We start from the raw sequence: 21,247 nt of genomic DNA on the forward strand, positions 1-21,247 counted from the left end.
AGACGTCGATGTGGAAGGGTGTTTGATGGGTGTGGGTGATGATGGAGCTCGATCGAGGTCCTTCTTTGCTGGGCTCCCGCTGTTGCGGCCGCGCCTTTGATGTGCAAAGAAATAGAGACAGAGAAAGTGGTGATGTGTTGTCTATGGCATCTGCCGGGCGGGAAATGAACGGCGGCGACTGGTCGGGGTTTCGATGCTGGCGTGGGCTCGGTCGGCCGTCGTCGTCGTTCGTTCCTTCGTGTCGGCGTGTCGTCGTTGGCGAGTTCGTCAATTCCAAACCCCCCAAACCTGGCAGGATGGATGGTGGTTGAGAACCTGAGGTGGGTGTGGTGGCAGTCGAGTCGGAGCTGCGGCCCCCCTGGTCAATTGGAGCTTTCCGCTGTCCTGCTCCTGTCGCGTCGGTCAGGTCCAGTAGAAAGTATCTAGGTACCACCTCAGTCACCTAGTCAGTGGAGGGCTCTTGACACTGAACACTCTGCTCCACGCAATTGGCCCAGTGCTGTTGGGGTTTCTCAGGATCGTGGCAGACGTCGTGGGATCGCAGCTGCTCGCTTCAGATCAAGTCGAACGAAGAAAGCACACGGCCAAGGAAGAGGTCACACCAAGGAGGAAGCTATGCGCGGGAATGGGTGGCCGCAGAGATTTCGTCGATAAGTCGCGTTTTGGTGGCTTTTTCGCAGCGCAGACAGACACAAGCAAGAGAGACAGGCAGGCAGGGCTGAGTGAGGTACCGTACCTAGATAGGTGATCACTCCCGTCCAAAGTCAAGTCAGCGCTGTCACGCTGTACAACTGCACTGCACTGGCTGCCCTGCACTGCACTGTCCGTTTGTGACTGAGCTCCCCCAACCTGCGTTGCCGCCAATTTTTGGCCCAATCAGACGGAATTTGCACAACACTCACACCCTCAGGCATCAACATCAGCAAGGTTCCACCCTCTATTCAAGGGCACAGGCCACATTGCCTGAAGATTAGCTAATGTGCCTCCTTTATCTCTTATCGCAGCATTTGTGCAGCGTTGCATATCTTACCTACAGTACCTAGGTATGTCGACATTGTGCAGACCGTTGTGCATCATCCAAGAACCCAAATAGCCACAACACAAGGCACCGAGTAAGCTTCGCACTTGTTCATATCAACTGAAATCGTTCCTATCTAAGACGGCTATTCCCCCTGAATGGAACATCCAAACCCAAGAATAGTTATGGGCTGGCGTCCAAACGCACCCCCCTAATCTACACCCAAGCCATCTGACGGCACTTATTATAACTAAGGAAAAAAAGAGAAAAAAAGGAAAATTGGACTTTTATCCGCCCGGCCAGAGATCGATCAAAGCCCAAGCGACTCCATTCGCATGCCCATATCACGCCGCCCGACGAAACGCAACTCAATGAAACCAACCCCATTCTCCAAAGCCAAGCAGGGAAACGCGGCCACGAATGCACTCACTGCCCGACTGCCCTGCCTCTGGTATCATGTCTGCCGCCATCCCAAGCCCTATCCCCCCAACAATGTCGGCCCCGCATAGCAGCGAGGCCATCCTGCAGTGTATGATGTCGAAATGTCCTATGTACTTGATATCGTCATGTCGTCAAAGGCTCAATGCCAGAAATATGTCATCCTCCATCCCTTTAAGCGTAGTGAGGCTCGTCTTGGCAAGCGTCCATGACGCGCTTGGCGTTGTTGATGATCTGCGACAGGTTCTTGAGCACCGGGTCATTGCCGGCACTGCTGCTGATGCGAACGAAGAGCTGCTCCACACGAGCCACCAGCATACCCATAATCTTAGGTGTAACTGCGCGGGCATCCTCATCCTGGATCGTTGTTAGCATTCGCGAAACTATAAAGGTATTGTGGGTGGATGCCTACCATGTTGCCAAGAGATACCTGCAGGCTGTGAACAACCATCTCAAGCCAGGCAATTCTCTCGCGAGTGCATGACTCAAGATTCAAGCTGACGGTGGCAGTCACCGTCAAGAGAACCAAGTGAGGCAAGTTGCGGACAAACTCGGGACTATACTTCGACATGTACTTCTCAAACACCTCCTGCTCGCGGCCAGACTGCATCCAGCGGACAACAGCCTCCTCAGCTCTGCCTTCCTTCATTGACTGGTTGACAACAGCAATGCGAGCCTGCAGGTCCGCGTCATATCCAGAATCAGGCTTCGCAACAGTCAAAGCCTGCGAGTGACCGTAGCCCATGGACTGGTGCGAGGCGCGGTCGGGGCTTTGGACGTTGCTGTAGACCTGGCTTTGAGCTTGGCTATGAGCTTGGCTGTGGGCCTGGCTTGGAACCTGGCTAACGACAGATGGGGCGTACGAGGGAGCGGCGTGGTGATGGGGCACCTGCGCCTGCTGCTGGGCCTGCTGCTGCTGGGCCTGCTGTTGCTGTTGCTGTTGCTGCTGGGCCTGGGCCTGGGCGCGAATGATCTGCTGCTGAGATACGATGTGCTGCTGGAGCTTGACAAACTCGTTCTGGTACTGTTCCTGAGTAGCCGCCATGCTGGAGACCGTGCCCATGAGCTGAGTGACCACGTTGGTGAGCTGGTCAATCTTCTTAGTCTCGGCAAGGCGCTGGGCGTTGATGGCCTCCATCTCGGTGCGGTGCTGCTTCTGAAGCTCGCCAGCGACGCGCTGGCAAGCCTGGACAGCCATGTTGGTGAAGGACGGGCCGAGGCGGGCGGTCAACGTGTTGACAACCTCCTGCTGAACATTGGCTGCGACGGTCGATCCGACCCTGTCAGAGATGGCCTTCACAAAGTCGCCGTTCTGCAGCGCGTGCTGGGTCGCGGAAGGAAGGGCCTTATGAATCTCCTTCTGAACAGAGTGGGAGACCTGAGCATTCATGCTCTTGGAGAATTGGTCAGATACCGCCTTGGAGGCGACATCGGAAATGGCAGGAATGACGGCAGTGCTGAACTGCTCGTTGATGAGAGCGTGGAGCACCTTCTGGGTGTTCTCGTTCAGGACGTCAGACACCATGTTGAGGAGTTGACTCTGGCGCTCGGTGAAGTCAGCTTCGCGAGCACGAAGGCCATCCTCAATGCGGTTGTGCAGGGTCTTGAAGGATGTGTTGAGAAGACCGTTGAGACTGTTCTGCAGACGAGACTCCATGCTGCTGATTGCAGATTCAACCGACTCTTGCGTGATGGCGTTGGAAGATTGCTGCTGCTTGTCCTTCGAGTTGTTGTTGGAAGAACCGACGCGAGGAGATCCGTTGGATTGCGGGTCTGTAGAGGCGGCAGCAGCAGCAGCCGCGGCGGCGGCAGCGGCCTTCTTCTTACGGCTCTTGCGTTCCTGCTTCTCTTCCTTCACAGGCGGCACAGGAGCCGGCGTCTCCTCGTCCTTGGCCTCGGCCTTCGCGATCTTGACTGGGGTAACGGATTCGGGACCGCGGCGGGGGGTACCATCGTCCTGGGAAGGCGTGGTCTGGAGCAGAGATTCCTTGGCAATGTTACGGGCCGAAGGATGACCACCGTCGTTGTTCTGGTGGGAAGGCTCGGCGGGCTGAGCGGCAGGAGGCTTAAGCTTGGAGATGGTGACAACACCAGCTTCAACAGCATCGACAGGAGCCAGGACCTTGTTGTCTTTGGACCATCCGAGTTCAGCCTGCTTGATGAGAAGGCAGGCAACACCCTTGGAGTGCATGGCGTAGAGCTCGAAAAGGGTCGGCTCGTCGGTCTCTTGGCTCATGGCAGGGTTGCACAAAATGTCGAGACTGCGAAGAATGCCCCGGTTCGCAAACGAGTACTCACGCACGCCACTAATAACAGCAGTAGAGTCGGGTTGCGGGATGGAGGCATCCTGGGCCACCAGGCGCTGAATGTACTCAACCTGCGACACGCTCTTGAGGTTGTACTTAGGAGCCGAAAGATGCGCAAAGTAGATCGAGTTGCGGGTCGGGTGGCCGATGACCAGCATGCCAGTGGGAGGGTGGTACATGACACTGCAGACAGCGTCTGACTCCTTGCTGTGCGGCAGGTTGAACTCCTGGACCGGCTTACCGAGAGCAAGATCCCAAAGCTGCAGGGTGTGGTTCTGCTTCATGCCGATGATCATGTAGCGCAGGGCGCAACGCTTCTGGTAGGGGCGGAGCTTATCGACCAAGAGAACCGAGGTAGGCCACGCCTTCTCACCCTCAGGAGTGCTAGTCAGAGTCATGAGAGGCTCCTTGATCTCGAGCGAGGTATGCGCGGGCAAGGGCCAACGCGCGTCGCTCCCCTCCTCAGCGGCAGTGAGGTCGCGAACGTCCCAGAACTTGACGCGACCAGACTTGTCAAGAGACACTATCACGCTGTCATCCTGACTGAACGTGAAGTCTTTACCGGCCTTACCGGTATTGATCTTCAACGAGCATTGCTTGGCCAGCTTCTCTGTGTCGACGACGCGGTCATGACCAGGCTTGAAGAGGTTGTTCTGCATGATGTAGGTGGGCCAGATGATGTTGATCGACTTGCCGCGGCCAACAGCGAAGAACTCAGGGTGGATGGTCGAGGTGCGGGCGCGGGTCTTGAGGACACCACCAGGGGCGTCACCACCTTCGTGGGAAGCCATGGGGGGGAGAGCAAAGCCATACTGCTCGGGGTGGGCGTCTTCAATGTGGTCCTTCTCGCCACTCTTGATCTGAACCCAGTAGACGGTGCCGCTAATGCCAGTACCGATGATGGCCTCGCGGTGAGTGCCACTGTGGTCAGCGGGCGTAACCGACATGGCGACGTTGAAGATGCGATCCTTGGTGTCGGTAAAGATCTTTGCATCCTTGCCGTCGTCCTGTCGGATGACACGGAGACCTCCGGCCTTGGACATACCGTAGGCCATGTAGCTCTCCGTCGCGGTGTACAGGTTGCGATCGATCTGGTCGAATTCCTTCTTGAGACGAGCAATGTCCATGATGGCCTCGTCGCGGAACTGGGGACGGGGCTCGGTGGCACCATCCTGCAGGCCAATTGAGATCCAAGGCTTCATGGGAAAGTTGAAGACCTTGACGGGCGAGGGAGTTTCCTCCTCAATCACCACGATCTCATCCTGGTCGGCGCTCTCCCAGCTGTCGGCGACGGCGTGCGCAGCAGCCTCCTCGACAATCTCGCGAACCTCTTCGGCGACCTCGGCAGAGACGACCTTCTCGAGGAGATGTCTGTTCTCCTCGCGGTCCAGCTCCTTCTTGATGGCCTGGGCAGCATGGTGGGCGCTCGCCTCGAACTCTCTCTCAGTCCGGGCGGTGTCCATGTCTTCCAGATCCTGCAGGTACTCGGGCCGCGACTGCTCTTCCTCAGCGCGGGCCAGAGCCTGCTGAGCCTCGAAATCCGCCTGCTCGGCGATGTCGTGAACAGCTTCCGACACGGTCTCTTTGTTCTTCTCCGCGGCGGGAATGCTTGCAAACGAGGCAGTTGAGCCGGGGGTGGGGTTAGCAAGTTTATCGGCGGGGGAAGAACCGTGGCCAAGGTTGTGGCGGGCACGCTCGGGGGAGGCGAGAGGGCTACGCTCGTTGTTGATACGCTTGGATTCGCTTCCGTGATGAGAGCTCGGAGAGTCGTGGGTCTTTTTCAGGATCTGGAAAGCCGGGCCTGCAGGTGACTGGCCAGCAGAATGAGGTGGGGCGATACCCGAGATGGAACCAGACTTGGGGGTGCGGTTCTGTGGCGAAGTGATGTGAGGCTCATCGAAGCTGCTGCTGGCATTGTTGTAGCCATATTGCTGCTGCTGGTGTTGAGGCTGCTGCTGCTGCGAGTGAACAGGCGGCAGATTGGCCTCCTGCGTCGAAGGATAGGAATAGGTGCTGAAATTGCCACTGGATTGGGCGTAGGTGTTGGGGTCGTATTCGAAGGAGGAATTTGAGGGCAGGTGCGACAGGCTGGGGGGAGCTTGTCCAGCCTCGGCGAGGACTCTCTGGAGAATGTTTTCACCGCCCTGAGGCAGAGGAGAACGAGTCGACTCGATCAAGAGCATGTCGTTCTGGCTAGGCTTGGGGCGGTTCAGCAGATTCAGCAGGTAGGCGCGGGTGTCATCGGGGGGCGATGCGGCGGCGCCGAAGTTCGCGAAGGAGCCGTTCTGGGAAGGCTCCGGTCGCGATTCTTCGCCATCGTGTGCTCCTTTCATCAGAGCGGCGAGCAGACCGGTCGGGTCGGCGGGGGCGCGAGCCGGTGCAACGATCTGGGTCGGGATGGACGAAGGCATCGTCTGCTGTTGCAGCTGCTGATGGTGCTGCTGAGGCGACTGCTGGTACTGATCCGGCTGATGCTGGTGCTGGATCTGCTGAGACTGCTGGGAAGACTGCGAGGCATGCTGCTGATGCTGCTGGTAGCTCGGAGGGTCCTGGCGAGGCTGAGGCTGCGACTGCGACTGTGACTGCGAAGCTTGGCCACCACCTCCGGCACCACTGAACTTGAGCAAGTTCAACAAGTTGGTGGTGCGATCGCCGTTTGAAGGCGCGCTGCCTCCGGGGGGCGTCGGAGCCGGGGGCATGGGCGACACCATGATGGCGTCTGGGGCGGGGAGGGGAGGGAAGGGATTAATTCGACGAGGGAAACGAAGGACAAGTGACGCGATGACCCTTCCGTCGTGACGCTGAATTGATGGTGGTTGATTGGAGATGTAGAGAGAGTTGAAGGGGATGGAGGAAAGGAAGGCGAAAAAGAGGATCTGAAAATAATTTTGGGACGGGATCGATGACTTGGGAGGCTGGAATCTCAGCCCAACCTAACACAACCCTGTAGCGCCAGCGAAGGTGGTGCAGGGGGGTGACGTGGTTGAATTGAATGGGAAAGACCTACCGCAGGTGCAGGTGCAGGTTGTCCAGGTCAGTGTCAGTCGGTGTAGGTGCGTGTGGTGGTGCGGAGGGAAGGAAGGGCCGATGGGGAGCACCTCAGGGCAGCAGCTTCCACGGGGTTTACCTTAGCTTTGGCAGGGCAGCTTTGGCGTATGGATTGGCGCGTCCGCGTGCTGAAGAGAGGGCCGTTCAGTGGGTGGTGCAGCACTGGTGCGGATTTGGGATTTGGGGGGGAAGCGATGGGAGGAGGTTCCTGGACCAGGGCAATGGAGCTCAGGCACGCTGGGGGGCTGCTGCTGAAGCTGCTGCTGAAGCTGCTGAAGGTTGATGAAGCTCCTACTCCAGTAGGTACGGATACCTCCCGGTCGCCGGAGAAATGCAGAGGTGCCTGGTGATGCCTGGCCATAGCTCATTAGCCCGGGCGCGCCTCAGGTAAGCAACGAGCACCTTCTGTGTTGGTTGGCCAGGGACACTGGACAGTGGACACTGCTTGGAGTGGAGATGGTGGATGCTGGAACACTGAACCAGAGAGACGTGGACCGTGCGCCTGCTCCAGTCACAGTTCAAGTGTCGTGGTGCAGAGCAAGGGCCCCCCCCCCCACTTCACATTCGAGACTTCCATTTTCTGCCCGCTTGCAGAATCCGAACATCACAGTGTCCAGTGTCCTGGTCGTCGTGTCTGACATAAGCAAGTCTCCGGTGGGCTGGCTACCTGGTGCTGGTGCTGGTGCTGGTCCAAGAACAACCGCAGCGCAGCGCAGCACAGCACAGCGCAACGCAACCGCACGCATACAGCCGAGTCCATGAACCCACGTACTTTGCTCCCCTCTGCCTTACATTCCACCAGCTGTTGACGGCGTCGCTACAAGGCAACCGGCCATTGTCTGACACACACGCAAAGACTTTTTCGCTCTGCCCACGGTTGCGATCGGCTGGCATCCGTGATATTCCCCTCCAGCCTGTCGAAACCCACGAGACTCCGTTCGGCACGATACCGCAAACCACGGCACGAGGACCAGGGCGCAGTCCCTTTGCCATTCGGACGTCACTCACACATCCTCCTCATCGAGAGTTTGCGCCCTTCAGAGCCGCCACTCCCCCGTCCCGTCCTGCCCTGAGGATTGCCGGCCGGAGAAACCCAGCGAAACAATCCCGTCAAGGGACCACAACCCACCCTCTTCTACGTCACCACCTCAACCCTCCACCATGTTCTGCTTGCGAAGGTAAATCATCCATATCTACCCAGTCGCAAAGTCATGTCTGCTAACAGCGCAATTCAGCTGGCTCCCGCTCCTCTTCATCCCGACCAACGCTTCTCCCGCTTTCATCTTCCTCTTCTTCATCTGCACCTACTTCCTCAACCGACCCTGCGTCTACTGCAGCTTCCTGCTTCTCATCCTCTTCCTCACCTCGTGTAACTGGTCCGACCGTTGCTTCTTCGACTTCAGCAGCAACTGGTTCCAGCCCCGCCCGCCGACCTCCCTCTCCACCTCCCCGATACCCGACATCGATCCGAACGCGAGCTTCAATGCCACTGTCGTCGAGGTGATCAACTCGACTGCCAGCGCCCTGGCCGGTGCTGCTGCCGAAGAGCTGGCACGTCAAAGACAGGAGTGGACCGGCTTGGGCATCGAGTGGCTGCGCAGTCTCCTGGGACGGAGGGAATGGCGGGTCGAGTGTCTAGATATCAACATCCGACTGTAAGCGTGAGAAGAGCAAGAGGGGGAGAGTGCGTGCAAAGACTTATGGGTTTCAATGAGTTCGCGCGTTTGAGGGCAATGCCACGGCCGTAATGGGGCGGCCTAAAACAAATGTGCAATACCAGGCGGGTTTCGGATGCATACTACGGCGTTGTCATGGTGCGTGTATTCTTTTTGTACTGGATAGAGCAGAGTGAAAGACATGCTCGGGGATGATTTCTCGGTATCGCTGTCGAGCCAGTGTTATCATCGTTTGAGTACACTTATGGCTCGAATGTACAAACAACAGGTCTTTGGATCATTGGCCGAGTATGGCTCCTATGGGCGAGTCCACGGGCAGCTGAAAGGGCTTTCTCGCAAATACAAGCAGGTTTTATACTATGCCGGATATGCTTGATAGCCGAGTGGTCTTCCTCTCGCCGTGTTCAATGCTTGTGTCTGCTTACCGCAACAGACCTTCTGACCGCGCGTCTCCCGACTCTACGACTTTTAAAGGGTTGACGCCGGTAGTACAAACGAGTATGGTCTTCATACTAGTCTTCATACTGCCTTCCTCTCGTCCTTTAGTGTGAGATGGCACTAGTCAAGGTGCCAGTGCGGCATGTATGAATCGTGCCCACGTACCAGGTGAACTTGATGTAAGGTATTACTCTGGGCGGAGGTTGCTCCGTAACTTCGAGATCACATTCGGCTGACCAGGCCAGACGGTGAAGTGAAATGAGGACAAACGACCTTCCTGCGTGGCTCTGACAGCTTCTCTACATACCCAACGTAGAAAATTGGTTACATTGCCGAAGGGCTCTTGGCCGTCCTCCGCCATATCCTAGCCCAGGTATCTCGTCACCATGTATACCTCACGAAGAGCGAGGTTTCAACTGTCTGGGTTTCTACGCCATCCCTCCATATTGCCTACACAAGTACAATTATCTCGCATGGCATCTTCATCGCAAACGTTGTGTTAAAGAGCTATTTTGTTGAAGTCATGTAAAAATGGATGTAAAAATGGAGATCCCGCGCCATCTTGGCTTATCTCCTTCAACGTATGTTACCTTAAATACGTCCGTAACTAAATTATACTGAACCGATGGCTTTGATAACCGTGGATTATAGCTGTAAATGATATGAAAAGGATCGCAGTAGGGATCTAGGTGAATTGTTGTGTTTATAAACCCATACATACCTACCCCAAAAACTCAAGCCAGTTCGGAAAGAGCAATCAAATCTTGTATCGTCTCCAACACCAAAGTATTTCGATCTCCTTGAAAGTTGTAAGAAGAACAAAGTCTAAACATGGTCAAAATGATCATGATAGGCATATCAACAACACATAATATGCTGAACTAGAAGTCGAAATGTGAGGTCATGGTTCTGCAGCCAAAGCGCCCCATGACATGTTCATGATGTTCGACATCCGTTCAAGGCAAGGCCATCACATTCTCGCCGTGACCAGCCTGTCGCATCACGTTGCCATGTATCCATTCAAGGTTAAGATACTGGGTCTCAAAGGGTCTTCCCAGACCCATTCTGATGCCGATATTCCGACAAGCTCGCGATCCCAGACATGGCCGCTGCAGGGGAAACAAGCTTCTGGAGACACGTCGCTTGCGTCTCCGCTCACGTGGGCTGTGCCGATACGCCGCGCAAACCCTCGCATGAAGATGAAGAGGGTCCTAAATCAGCCTCATTGACGACACGCCGAACCAAGATGACGGAAGAGGGGCCGAGGCCTGGAACAAGCCGGCCGGCACTTGACACAGAGAGACATCAAGTTCGGCACTCAATTAAAGTTTGGCCTCGTTCCCGCGACAGGAAGTGTCCCCCGTCCAGTCCCCGGCGTCTAGCCCGGCGCGGCATATCCTCTATGAGCTTGGAGGCCGGATAGCATGACCCTGTCCGAGAATTCTCATCACGGCCGTGGCGGTGACGAAGGAGCGGAATCGCATCAGACCCACTCGACATGCCCGGGTGCGGAATCGAGGCGGTGCGGCCGCTGCGGCGGCTGTGCCCGAACCCCGGAGTAGTCATCCCAGCCAGCCCTGCCCACATTACGGGCACACGAGCGTAACCGTAACGGGAACACCGGGCAATTAATATCGAACTGCGGATCTTCGCGGTGGTTAATTTTTGTTTAATACCGCGATGGTGATGCAATCGGGTTGTGGCGTCAAAGACCCGGGAGGTGGTGTAAACGTTTGACAGCGCTTGCGATACGTGCGCACCGGGCCTTGATTACCATGTTTGTCATGATTCGGGCGAGTGACGAGGAAGCCACGAAGCTTGTTCGCCCTGCTTAACCACTTTGACTGTGGCTGCCACGATCAGGCCATGCGTGAACGAATGCGTACACTCGACCAGTGCACCGGACCAAGAACGGTCTCGACGACAACGTGACAGAACCATATTCGGGCTTCTACCTATTGTCTCGCTTCGGGATATAGCTATGCTTGGCGGAGCTAGCCTTCGCCATGACCAGGTTGAGCAAGAGATGGAAATGTTTTGGGAATGATGGCCTTCTCTTTTGCTTCCAAGGTGTGGTGAATTGAGGACGTTTACCCCGGCTCTTGGAGACCACGGGCAGAGCCACGAGGACATCAACGCTTCCGGCGAATGTCTCGCGACGCACTTCCCACAACTCGGTTCAGCCAACCACGAGCTCATGGCTCTATTCTTATTCCAGTGCAATATGATAAGGTTCTCCTCCAAAGGTCATGATAATCCTGAACCTCTGACGACTGATGGGAAATCGTCAGATGGCGTCTGAAGGAAGGTCCAGGCACGGCTCTGTTTTCATCAGGCAGCCTATGATAGATGGCTGGCTGAAGGAATTGAAACCACTCCTTCAGAGAAAAGAGATATCACAGTCCTAAATGGATGCTTGCAGAAGACAATAAAGTTGTCTTTTGCTGGCCGTGGTTTAACCGCTGCCATTGGCCCTGTTCGGATCCAAACCTCGAAAGCCATGGGCCAGCCAAAGATAGTATGGAGCATTCTTGGCCAGAAATGACTGCATCTCGAAGGATTCCGCGGCGGTCGTTGAGACATTCCACTTTACGCCCGACGGTCAATATGCATCGGTCGTTATGGTTGTATCCGAACATCAGAGTCGATGCACGACTTGAGCCGGGAGAGCGGCAAGAAGCCAAGACAATGCCAATCTCCAGCCGCCAACCACACTGTTTCCCCAGCCTTTCCTCGCGAAAGGAAGGCCAACACGCGACAAGGCGATCATGTCGATAAGGTGCGGTGAGCGGGGTGGAAAGGTTGCCCAGCAGGCTGCAGCTTTTCGAGTTGGTTGCCCCCGTCATGTCATCACCGCGGTGTTGTTACCAATCCGCCGGTTCGGTGCCGAACATGCGAGAGGTTGCCATGTTGAGATGCAGACATCGCATAGCCTTTCCCAGCTCTCTCTCCCTCCGTGCTCGCTGGTGGCATTGCTAGATCTGAATTGCTGCAGCTAGCTTGCAGCGTAGCGGTGCCGACTTCCTTCAATTGCGTGGCCAGTGACGAGTACCGAACAGTGACATTAGGACCTGAAACCATGTGCCACGAATGCGTCTGCTGCTAGCCGCCAGAGATGCCATGTTGCCGTGGACCTAACGACTAGGAGTGCTGGGAGAGCGTCACAGAGGCGGTAGCTCAAGCCCTGGAAGGCAGCTTGGGGCCACCGAAGCAGCCCAGAGAGCACTGTGGCACAGCCTTTCTCGATGCTGAAAGCTCCGGCAGGGAGCGCTACCCCGGAGGCGGACGATGGGCGGGCGGAGCGGAAGCGCTGTGTCGCGCCACAGGTACCTGGTGGAAAGTCAATCTGAGGAGTGTCGAGTTATGCATCAAACAGAGAGGAGCGATGGGCAGAAGGGCAGAAAAAGAAGAGACAAGATTGCATCGGACGTGCGCCGACCTGGGGCCAGACAGCCGTTGTCCCAAAGAAGGATAAGGGGTGCAGGGGGTAAGGGAGCAGGGCCACGCGTCTCTGTGGGACTGTGCAGCAGCCAACGGCCAATGGCACGAAACGGAGGCTGACGCTGAGAACGCTGGGAAGCAGCTGTGCCGGGGTTTTGGGTTTGGTTTTGCTGCTGCTGGCCATCCCAATTCCGTTCCAAACTTCCATCAGGCGCTGGCTGGTTGTTCTGGCTGTCTCGACTTGGGACGATTCAATCAAGCGGTGCGGTTCGTCAGCGGCCACCTCCTGTCTCGGGCGCCCATTTCCAGACGTTGCAGAGCTGCAGAGCCGCCCGCCGATCGCCAAAGGGGGATGTTCCCTGGGAGAGTACGGAGCTTCGCCTGCGAGTCTCTCGGATGGGCGTACGAAGACACACACGCTGCGTTCGGATGTTGCAGCATGGGATGAAATTTCGCGATTCACGAGGTGGCTGACGGGAGAGATGCAAGATGACGAGCGGCTCGTATTGCAAGACTCTGTGCTGTGCGTACTATGTACGGTATCTTGTCTGTGGTGGCCTCTCGCGCATAGGTGTTCCATGGGCAGAGTCCGAGGATGACAGAAGGCCAAGCGGCGGAACGGAGTTTGCATACATCGGTGATGTTGGGGAGGTTGAATCCGTTCGGTATGGTCAGCCTGGCGACGGGATTCTGCCAGCAAGCGACGCCGAGGATGGCCAAGATGAGGCCCCGGCGCAGGGACTCGGCTCATTGGCCCGGAGGCACAATGGCTGGAGTTGTGAAGGCAGCGCCAAACGTGCCAAGCGGGCGGATTCGCTTTCCCAAGGCCGTGCCAGTTTGCCAATTTCTGGGAAATGGCGTCGAGCTGGCGCTGGCAGACCGGCACCGTAGCCGTAGCCGTAGCTGTAGCCGCTTTCTCGCAGTCTCTGTCTCTCCCCGCGTACGTATCATATCTTAACCCGTTAAGCAGATATGCAATCATCGGGAGTGATCTTCGCTGTCAACCTTGAATAAGTTGCTCGCTGTGCTGCTGAATGAGATGGGATGGGTCGGGATCATGGATCACGGCTGCAAATGAGATGACGGGCACGCGACAGTCGCCAGCGGACGATGGACGGTCGACGGTCGACGGTCGATGTCCCATTCGCTGGGCATGGAAAATGCGCCCGTCATCGATATCTTGTCGGTCGCGGGAGCGAATCTCTGTTGATTACGCCCAGATTGGCTCGCAGGTAGGCGACAGGGGCAGCTTCCATTTGATGGGGGCCGGCTTTGAGAATGGAACTTCCATTGGGAGGAAGGCTTGGTTCCATTGTGACGTTGACGCCAATCCATGGCCGTGGACCGTGGTGGTGTGTGGTGGTGGTGCTTGACCTTGACCTTGACCCTCGGGAGGCAGGTCGGGTGCTCTCCTGCCAATTTCGATATCGGGAGCACCGTAAAGTCCGGGACCGGATTGATGCATATTCTGTGATGACGCATACCTTTAAGGCCATTTGTCCCGCGTATTGCTTCTCTCGTCTGAAGACTCTTCCGCTGACTGACTGCGGCTGATTGAGAGTTTATTTGTACGGGCTATACATAACGCATCTGCATCTGCACTCTGCGCCTGCATACGCAACGAAGCAACAGCTGATATATCAGATGATTCTATGTTATTATTGGGACAGACATGATGGCCAGTCTAACGGCACCAGAGCTTAGGCTAAGAGGGTTCGGGTAGCTAGAGACAACGGCGGTGCATGGGAAGATCGGCACGATAGTGAGCGCCTCCCGGGAGACATGCATGTACTTGATAAGGCAAGGTGAGGTATTGTATATCGGTTAAGTGCAAGGTGTCTCTTAGGTCGGTGCTGACGCCGGAGCCACTCCTTATGCTGCCAAGACCGCTAGCGGCTTATGCGGCGACCGGGACCAAGAAACACCAAGGAAGGAGAGCACACGACCACGACACCCTCCCCCTGGCCCCGTCCACCTTGTACTATGTAATCCCCCTCCCCTGTCCAGCCTGCCGTCTGCAAGTGCGACTGTCCAGTGGCTGTTCAGTGGATGAAAGGGGCCTTTCCGAGCGCTGTAGGCGGGAACCCTGCGACCTCACGCGATCATCTAGCACCTATCGAACCTCTTCTCCTTCTCAACCTTGACTGAGGGCAGTGAGGTGACTCGGGTCCATGACGGTCAACTGTGAGCCACAGGAATATCAAAATCTGCCGTCTCCATCCCGCCCCTCCGAGGGCCGGCCAGTCCAGCCCCAAGCTTCTTTTTTGGTCGCCTCTTTTAATTAACTCTATGTTCCGTAAATGGGTGTTTATCCACCCCCCGCTGGAGACTCGTCACCTTTTGCAGTCGAAAGCGCGGCTTGTCACTGGCTCCCGTGCGCTGGTTCAAGGCTCAAAGACTAGGGCCTCCTTTTCCTGCACGGGATTACGTATGCCACTAATCATGGCACATACGCGCAGACGTTGGAGTCGATTTTTTTTTTCTTCCTCCCCTACTGGTGCAAGCCAAGGAATGTGGGAGTACGTCTGACGAGGAGTGACACTGGGGACATTGGGGACACGGGTGGCACCACAGCAGCGGTGCCCTCACCAGTCACCACGAATAGACTACTTTACTCTCTCTAGGTACCTTATTGCTGCGGACTGACTGACTGACTGACACTGACCCTTATTACGAATGGAGGTATCCATCTGTCGGGGCTGGTGACGGTGGTACGTAGGCGCGAGTACGTACCACAGTTTATCTGGCGGCGGGAGACTCCCTGTTCCGCCCTGCCCTTGTCTTGTTGCGTACCTTGGTCCGATGTCTGGGCTGTTCAGTCCGATGTCTTGTCCTGGCCGTCTCGTCTTGTTTGGCAGACAATGTTTCTTTGGAGAAGGGGTCTCTGTATGTGTGTGAAGGATCCAATGTTGGAAAAAGTGCCATTCACTGTCTGGGTGTTCAAGATGCAGAGAAAAAAGGAACGAGTCTTCGGAAAGAATGGATCAAAAAAAAAAAAAAAAAAAAAGACGGCCCAGATCTTGGCAAGGCAAACAGGGTCGCAACAAGTCAAGAACTACCTACTGGGTATCCGTAGGGTATGCATCTACTGCGTACGGATAGGTAAGGTATTGGTAGGTTACCTCTGTAAGAAGGCGGGCCTCGGGAAGCAGAGGCAAAGGAAGGAACGGTGGACGCTAAGGCAGGATGATGCGGCAACACCCACGACGTGCAACAGCCCAACGCCTCCTCCCCAGAAAACGCCTCTCTCCCGTCCCTCGCTGCAGACACACCTCTCGGCGAATCCCTCTCCACCCCCATTGGGACGGGAGTCTACGTCCACGTCGGGAGGAGCTGGAGACTGCCCTGGACGTGGAGTTGGGGACTGGCCTTGGCCTCACTCACTCACTCACTTACTCCATGTACTCCTCCTCGCCATCCCATCCCACATTTACATATCAGTCTCTGCCTCGCCCTGCCCGCGCTTCACACAAGTCTACTCCGGTTCCTCCTTCTGCCTCTACTACTTCTTGGCATTCACCTACTTCAACGTCCCAGTTTCCTAAAAGCCTGGACTTGACATCGTCTGGACATCCTCCACATCAGGGTCCTCCTCCATCTCCATCTCGTCTTTCCTATCATTCCACGGCAGTCACCGCCTCCGCTCCCGCTGTCGACGCTTACACCGAACCGCCCACTCACATCAACAACTTACATCGCCTCACCTCACCTCACCTCACCGGCCTTACGATACCCACAACATCGAGACCGCGTCTACTACAAACAACCTCCCGTGCTTTTCAGTTATTACTGCGCAGTGATACCCCTCGGCAAGTTTGGTTATCAGTCGCCTTTGGAACCGCCCTCCTTCTCGTCTTGGCTTTGGACCTACCTCCTACCTCCATCGTCTCCTATCCACTCGACGACTTCTTGGCACTGCGAACCCTCCCACCCAAAATTCGAACAGACCCAAAAATCCAACAAACGGTCTTTCCTGTTTCTTGGATTGGCAACTCTTTTTCTTAATCACCCGTTCACGAGGTCGACAATTTGCTCAGCAACTTCACCACTCAACAGAGCAATACATTTTCACAGCCGCCACGATGCGCTTCAGCTTCGCCCTCCCCATCGCCCTGTTGGGCCTTACTGCCACAGTCGCCGCGGCGCCCTCACAACAATCACCCAACGCGGCATCACCGCCAGTCGTCGCTAAGCGCGCAGACACCAAGTACTTCCACGAACCCTGCTGCGGCGAGGAGCTGGGCCACTACGACATCCGCTACTTCACCGAGGCTGTCCCCTACGACGAGCACCGCGTCGTCCTGCGCAACCTCATCCGCTCTTACCTCACCATCACCAAGAAGCTCAACATCGAGACATGGCTCGCCCACGGCACCCTGCTCGGCTGGTGGTGGAATGGTAAGATCATGCCCTGGGACTACGATCTCGATGTTCAGGTCTCTACTGCAACTCTCTACTGGCTTGGCCAGAACATGAACCGTACCGAGCACGAGTACGAGTGGACCGACGCCGAGGGCAACCCCCAGAAGGACCGCTACCTGCTTGACGTCAACCCCCACGGCACCGACAAGGACCGTGGCGACGGCCAGAACATCATCGACGCCCGCTGGATCAACATGGCCAACGGTGCTTTTGTCGACATCACCGGTTTGGCTGAGCGCGATCCCTCTGGCATGCCCGGCGTCTGGAGCTGCAAGAACTACCACCGCTACCGCACCACCGATCTCTTCCCCATGCGCGAGACTGAATTCGAGGGTGTTCCCGCCATCATTCCCTACAGCTTCGAGCGCATCCTCTCCGAGGAGTACGGTACCAAGAGTCTGGTCACTACTGAATGGCAAGGGTAAGTCAAGATCCGCGCTGAATTCCGTCCGCCTATTTAAGCTTCTTATGTGCCGCGACTAACAATTACTTGCAGACACAGGTGGGAACCTGAACAGAAGGAGTGGCTCAAGGTGCAGCGGTCCTCCTAGAAGGCGACGGCGGAAGACGTTGCGGATGATCTCGAGTGGTCAAAGTAAGGATCGTATTGGATTTGGATCAGCACAAGCGATGGCCGCGACTTGTCTTTTTACCACAAAAGCACATGGGCGTATTTTTTTTAACGGCAGCATTTTGCGTTTTGCACGCTTACATGCATTGGTGGCGTTCCGGACAAGGTATGGCATGGCATGAGATTAAGGTGTTCCAGGGTCAGGGATTTTTGACAGGGAGGACACTCGGGCATTACCTCCCTTTTTTTCTTCCTTTTGTCACATCATGAAGATGGAGAGTATCGCTACGATGAGCATCGCCCGTTGGGTAGATATGGCGCGCGGGCTGGTTGCCATATGAAATGGAACCATCCGCAAAGCCACTTGAGGAGTCGCATGTGCACACTAGATACCCAAAGATACCGAGGTGCCAAGGACCTCGAATTGAACATTTCACAAACACTTTTGAGATTTCGTGTTGGATCGTGGTGAGATTATCTTTCCTCGCTATGGAAACCCCAAGCCAGCCAGTACAGCGACATCATACATAATAATTACCAACGCCATCGCAATGCCCAAACCCGACAACCAAAACAACCTAGGCTAATGTGTGTAAATGCAGACCATGACCAAAAGTAGAACTCAAGGTGATGCTCCTGAATCCGGCTTTCCGCCATCCCTCCTTTCCATATTCATCTTTTTCAGGCGTTCCTCTGCGGCTCTGGCTAGAATCTCCCGTCGGCTCAAGCCCTTATTGTCAGCGGCGCTTCCGCCGACAACAAAGTCGCCTCCCTCCCAGCCCCCGTGGTCCTCGAAACCTTCCTCCTCGTCCTCTCCAGCCGCATAATAGGATGATGATTGCCCGACGGTCTGCCCGCCGTGCTTCCAGTCCGCGGCGTCAACTTCGCGCTCGATCTGATGGCACAGGTCCCAGAAGTTCCTGTCGTGGGGGCCGTGGACGTTGTGTGCCAGCTCATGGCACAGCGTCTTTCGAATCGTCTTGTAGTCTCTATATCCGTCATGCGCGTCCGTCCTCAGGCGCAGCTCAATAACTTCTCCCTGGTTCCGGTTCAGTCCTAGCAGTCTCGTCGTGCCCTCGTGGCTCGACTGCGTGTTTGATAGCGGCTCCATCTCCGTCAGCAGGCCGACGCTGAACTTGTGCTTCACCATCGAGGCGCGGATCCCCGGGTCCTCCTTCAGCTTCTCCAGAAGCGCCAGCGACCGCTCCGGGTTCGGCAGCCCCGCCAGCGGCCTCACGGACAGGAAGGTATACGTGCTGTGCGCCTGCGACCGCGCCTGGTCCCGCCTCCGCGACGGGCGATTCGCCCTCCGCGCGGCGCTGCGGGCGGCGTTGCGGCGTGCGGCGAACTCGGACGCGGCCTGCAGGGAGGCAACCTCCTTCGCCTCGACGCCCATGAGCATGATCTTCTTGCCCTGCAGGTCGGCGAGGGACATGTCGGGGTCCTTGAACGGGGGCTTCAGCAGGCCGAGCTTCGGGACGATGAACTTTTGGTTGGAGGCCGGGATTGAGAGGGCGTCTTCAACATCTTCGGAGAGGTGGGTGATGTTGCCGTCGCTGGGGAACTTGAAGGTGTGCGGGGTGTTGCGGTGGGTGAGGGTGATTGTGATGGCTTCGTCGGCGGAGTCGTCGAAGTCGGACTCGTCGCGATGGGGTTCGGCCATGGTGGGTGGGTTGGTGGTTTCTTGGAGCTGTCGTGTTTGAGAGGCGCTACCGCGTAGATCGGTGTATATGCAAGTATCTGATGATGCTGTGGGTAGATGCGACAAGGTTATGAAGATTGAGAGATGCGCTAGAGATATATACAAACGAGATGACTGCGTAGAATGTGCACGAAGGCGGCGTTGGGGGCGCAGGCGCAAACGCAGACGGTCACCGGTGAGGCCGTCTGGAGCGTATTCGCAGTGTTTGTAATTCAGGCAGCTTTGTAATACGTCACTCGCTGGCAGGTGGACTCCGGGCCTTCGGGCTGGACTTAGGGGTGGGTCCGAAGGCACGAAGGGTTCTTCTTTCCCGTCAGTGCTCTCTTCGGAAGCCAAGACACCGGGAAAGCTTCGGGTAATCCGAGAGATTACCTCAGCAAGGACGGGCAACGGAGCAGAGAGAAACAGGGACGGCGTCACTGCTTCCGCGAGGCCATGGCTCGGGCTCTCATTGGTTCCTGGCTTGCTGAGGTAAGTGACCAGGAGACAGCTAGCGAAGTGGACCTACCTATGTATCCTCGCGGAAGCGGCAACTGGCGGGAATGCACCATCACACTAGCACCCAAGCACCTGCAGCGCTGCAACACGGCTGCAGCTGTCTCACAATACATTAGCTAAGCCGAAACCAGGGACCTGCCTTAGGTAAAACAGCCAGCAGCCAGCCAAACAGGACGCGGCGTCGCTGTCAGTGCTTCGCTGCCACTGGTCGAGAGAAGGGAGGTGCCCAAGTGCCCTACCGGGTTGTGGCTTGGCCTGTCGGTTCCAGCTTCCAATGAGCGTGCAATCGCGTTCGTGTCCTTTCGACCTCCTGGAACCACGGTCCCAAAAAAATAGCTGCCAGCTCTGCCGCACACACTTGAAGCTCCCTCCCTGGACACATCTCAACGCCAACGCCAACGCCAACTCATCGATCGCGACGACAGACGACACCGGTCACCACCACGACCACGACGACAACAAACACCACCCATCCGCGCACTGCGAGTCTACGCCGCTCCGAGGCTGCACCTGCTTGACCACAATCCCCGCTGTTGAGGCAGCTTTAAGCTCCGATCCGACTCGACTGAAGCTCCCGTCTCCCGTCCACTGCGACCGATCCCGCCGCCCCCCGCCAAGCCGCGACGATGCTCAACCTCTTCCGTATTCTCGGTACGTGTAGCCTTCACCCTGCGCAGCGTGCCGAAGCATGTCTGCCCCGTCTTGCGATGGCTCTGTCGACTAACACTGCTTCCAGGGGACTTGTCCCACCTTGCCAGTATTGGCATCCTCCTCCACAAGATGGTTCAGCTGAACGTGAGTGTTTGCGATGCCAACAATGCCGTCACCCGAGCCTTATCTAATCCTTCGGCAGAGCTGTTCCGGTATTTCGTTCAAATCACAAGCTCTCTACCTTTTGGTTTACATCACCAGATACCTTGGTATGTCGACCCTCATCGTCCTATTGCCGCCCGACCTCACTTAGCTGACATCTTCCGTCAACAGATCTATTCTCAACCAGCAGCCTTTGGAACCTGGTCTTCAAGATTCTCTTCATTACCTCCCAAGGCTACATCGTCTACCTGATGACGACCGCCTACAAGCCCACCAACGACCCCAACCAAGACACGTTCCGCGTCCAGTACCTGCTTGGAGGCGCCGCCGCCCTGGCCATCGTCTTCCCTTACTACTACACCTTCTGGGAGATCCTCTGGGCCTTCTCCATCTGGCTCGAGGCCGTCGCCATCCTGCCCCAGCTCTTCATGCTCCAGCGTACTGGCGAGGCCGAGACCATCACTACCCACTACCTCGCTGCTCTCGGTATCTACCGTGCCCTGTACATCCCCAACTGGATGTACCGTTACTTCACAGAGGTGAATCACAAGGTCGACTGGATCGCCATCGTCGCCGGCATTATCCAGACCATCCTGTACTCTGACTTCTTCTGGATTTACTACACCAAGGTGATGAAGGGCAAGAAGTTCAAGCTGCCCGTCTAAAGTCTCTTTACCTACTCTTAAAAGAGTTTTATTCGTGCGTTACCCTCGCGTGGAAACTTCCGCGACGGGCGACGTGACGGAGCGGAGAGTCATGGGCTGCACTAAATACTCCGAGAAACATTGGAGACTCAGTGTTGGGCATGACCTGATTTCTTTTCGTCCAGTCTCATCAAACACAACACATCGGATTTCAGGCACACACATACAAAAA

The 21,247-nt window shown here is 56.3% G+C and overlaps 5 protein-coding genes across 5 annotated transcripts; 3 read left to right on the top strand and 2 right to left on the bottom strand.

Moving 5' to 3' along the window:
• Window positions 1-1,630: 1,630 nt before the first annotated feature.
• Window positions 1,631-6,473, bottom strand: CGGC5_v008696 (Uncharacterized protein; the record flags this gene model as incomplete). Its single annotated transcript, XM_032034992.1, has 2 exons — window positions 1,631-1,813; window positions 1,869-6,473. The coding sequence occupies 2 exons, from the start codon at window positions 6,471-6,473 to the stop codon at window positions 1,631-1,633; spliced, it is 4,788 nt and encodes a 1,595-aa protein (XP_031886108.1).
• A 1,498-nt stretch (window positions 6,474-7,971) lies between these two features.
• CGGC5_v008697 (Uncharacterized protein) lies at window positions 7,972-9,176 on the top strand (the record flags this gene model as incomplete). Its single annotated transcript, XM_032034991.2, has 5 exons — window positions 7,972-7,988; window positions 8,046-8,465; window positions 8,591-8,624; window positions 9,093-9,103; window positions 9,170-9,176. 5 exons carry the CDS (start codon window positions 7,972-7,974, stop codon window positions 9,174-9,176), a joined length of 489 nt encoding a protein of 162 aa, XP_031885927.2.
• A 7,271-nt stretch (window positions 9,177-16,447) lies between these two features.
• MNN4-1 (Protein MNN4) lies at window positions 16,448-17,338 on the top strand (the record flags this gene model as incomplete). Its single annotated transcript, XM_032034990.1, has 2 exons — window positions 16,448-17,208; window positions 17,284-17,338. 2 exons carry the CDS (start codon window positions 16,448-16,450, stop codon window positions 17,336-17,338), a joined length of 816 nt encoding a protein of 271 aa, XP_031886109.1.
• A 642-nt stretch (window positions 17,339-17,980) lies between these two features.
• Window positions 17,981-19,021, bottom strand: CGGC5_v008699 (Ubiquitin and WLM domain-containing metalloprotease; the record flags this gene model as incomplete). The annotated part of the gene is made up of 1 exon (XM_032034989.1): window positions 17,981-19,021. The coding sequence occupies one exon, from the start codon at window positions 19,019-19,021 to the stop codon at window positions 17,981-17,983; it is 1,041 nt and encodes a 346-aa protein (XP_031885928.1).
• A 1,163-nt stretch (window positions 19,022-20,184) lies between these two features.
• Window positions 20,185-21,036, top strand: erd2 (ER lumen protein-retaining receptor; the record flags this gene model as incomplete). The annotated part of the gene is made up of 4 exons (XM_032034987.1): window positions 20,185-20,209; window positions 20,295-20,353; window positions 20,412-20,478; window positions 20,543-21,036. 4 exons carry the CDS (start codon window positions 20,185-20,187, stop codon window positions 21,034-21,036), a joined length of 645 nt encoding a protein of 214 aa, XP_031885934.1.
• Window positions 21,037-21,247: the final 211 nt, after the last annotated feature.

The sequence above is a fragment of the Colletotrichum fructicola genome, assembly GCF_000319635.2.
Source record: "Colletotrichum fructicola Nara gc5 chromosome Unknown KSG_Nara_v1_contig05, whole genome shotgun sequence".
NCBI lineage: Eukaryota > Fungi > Ascomycota > Sordariomycetes > Glomerellales > Glomerellaceae > Colletotrichum > Colletotrichum fructicola.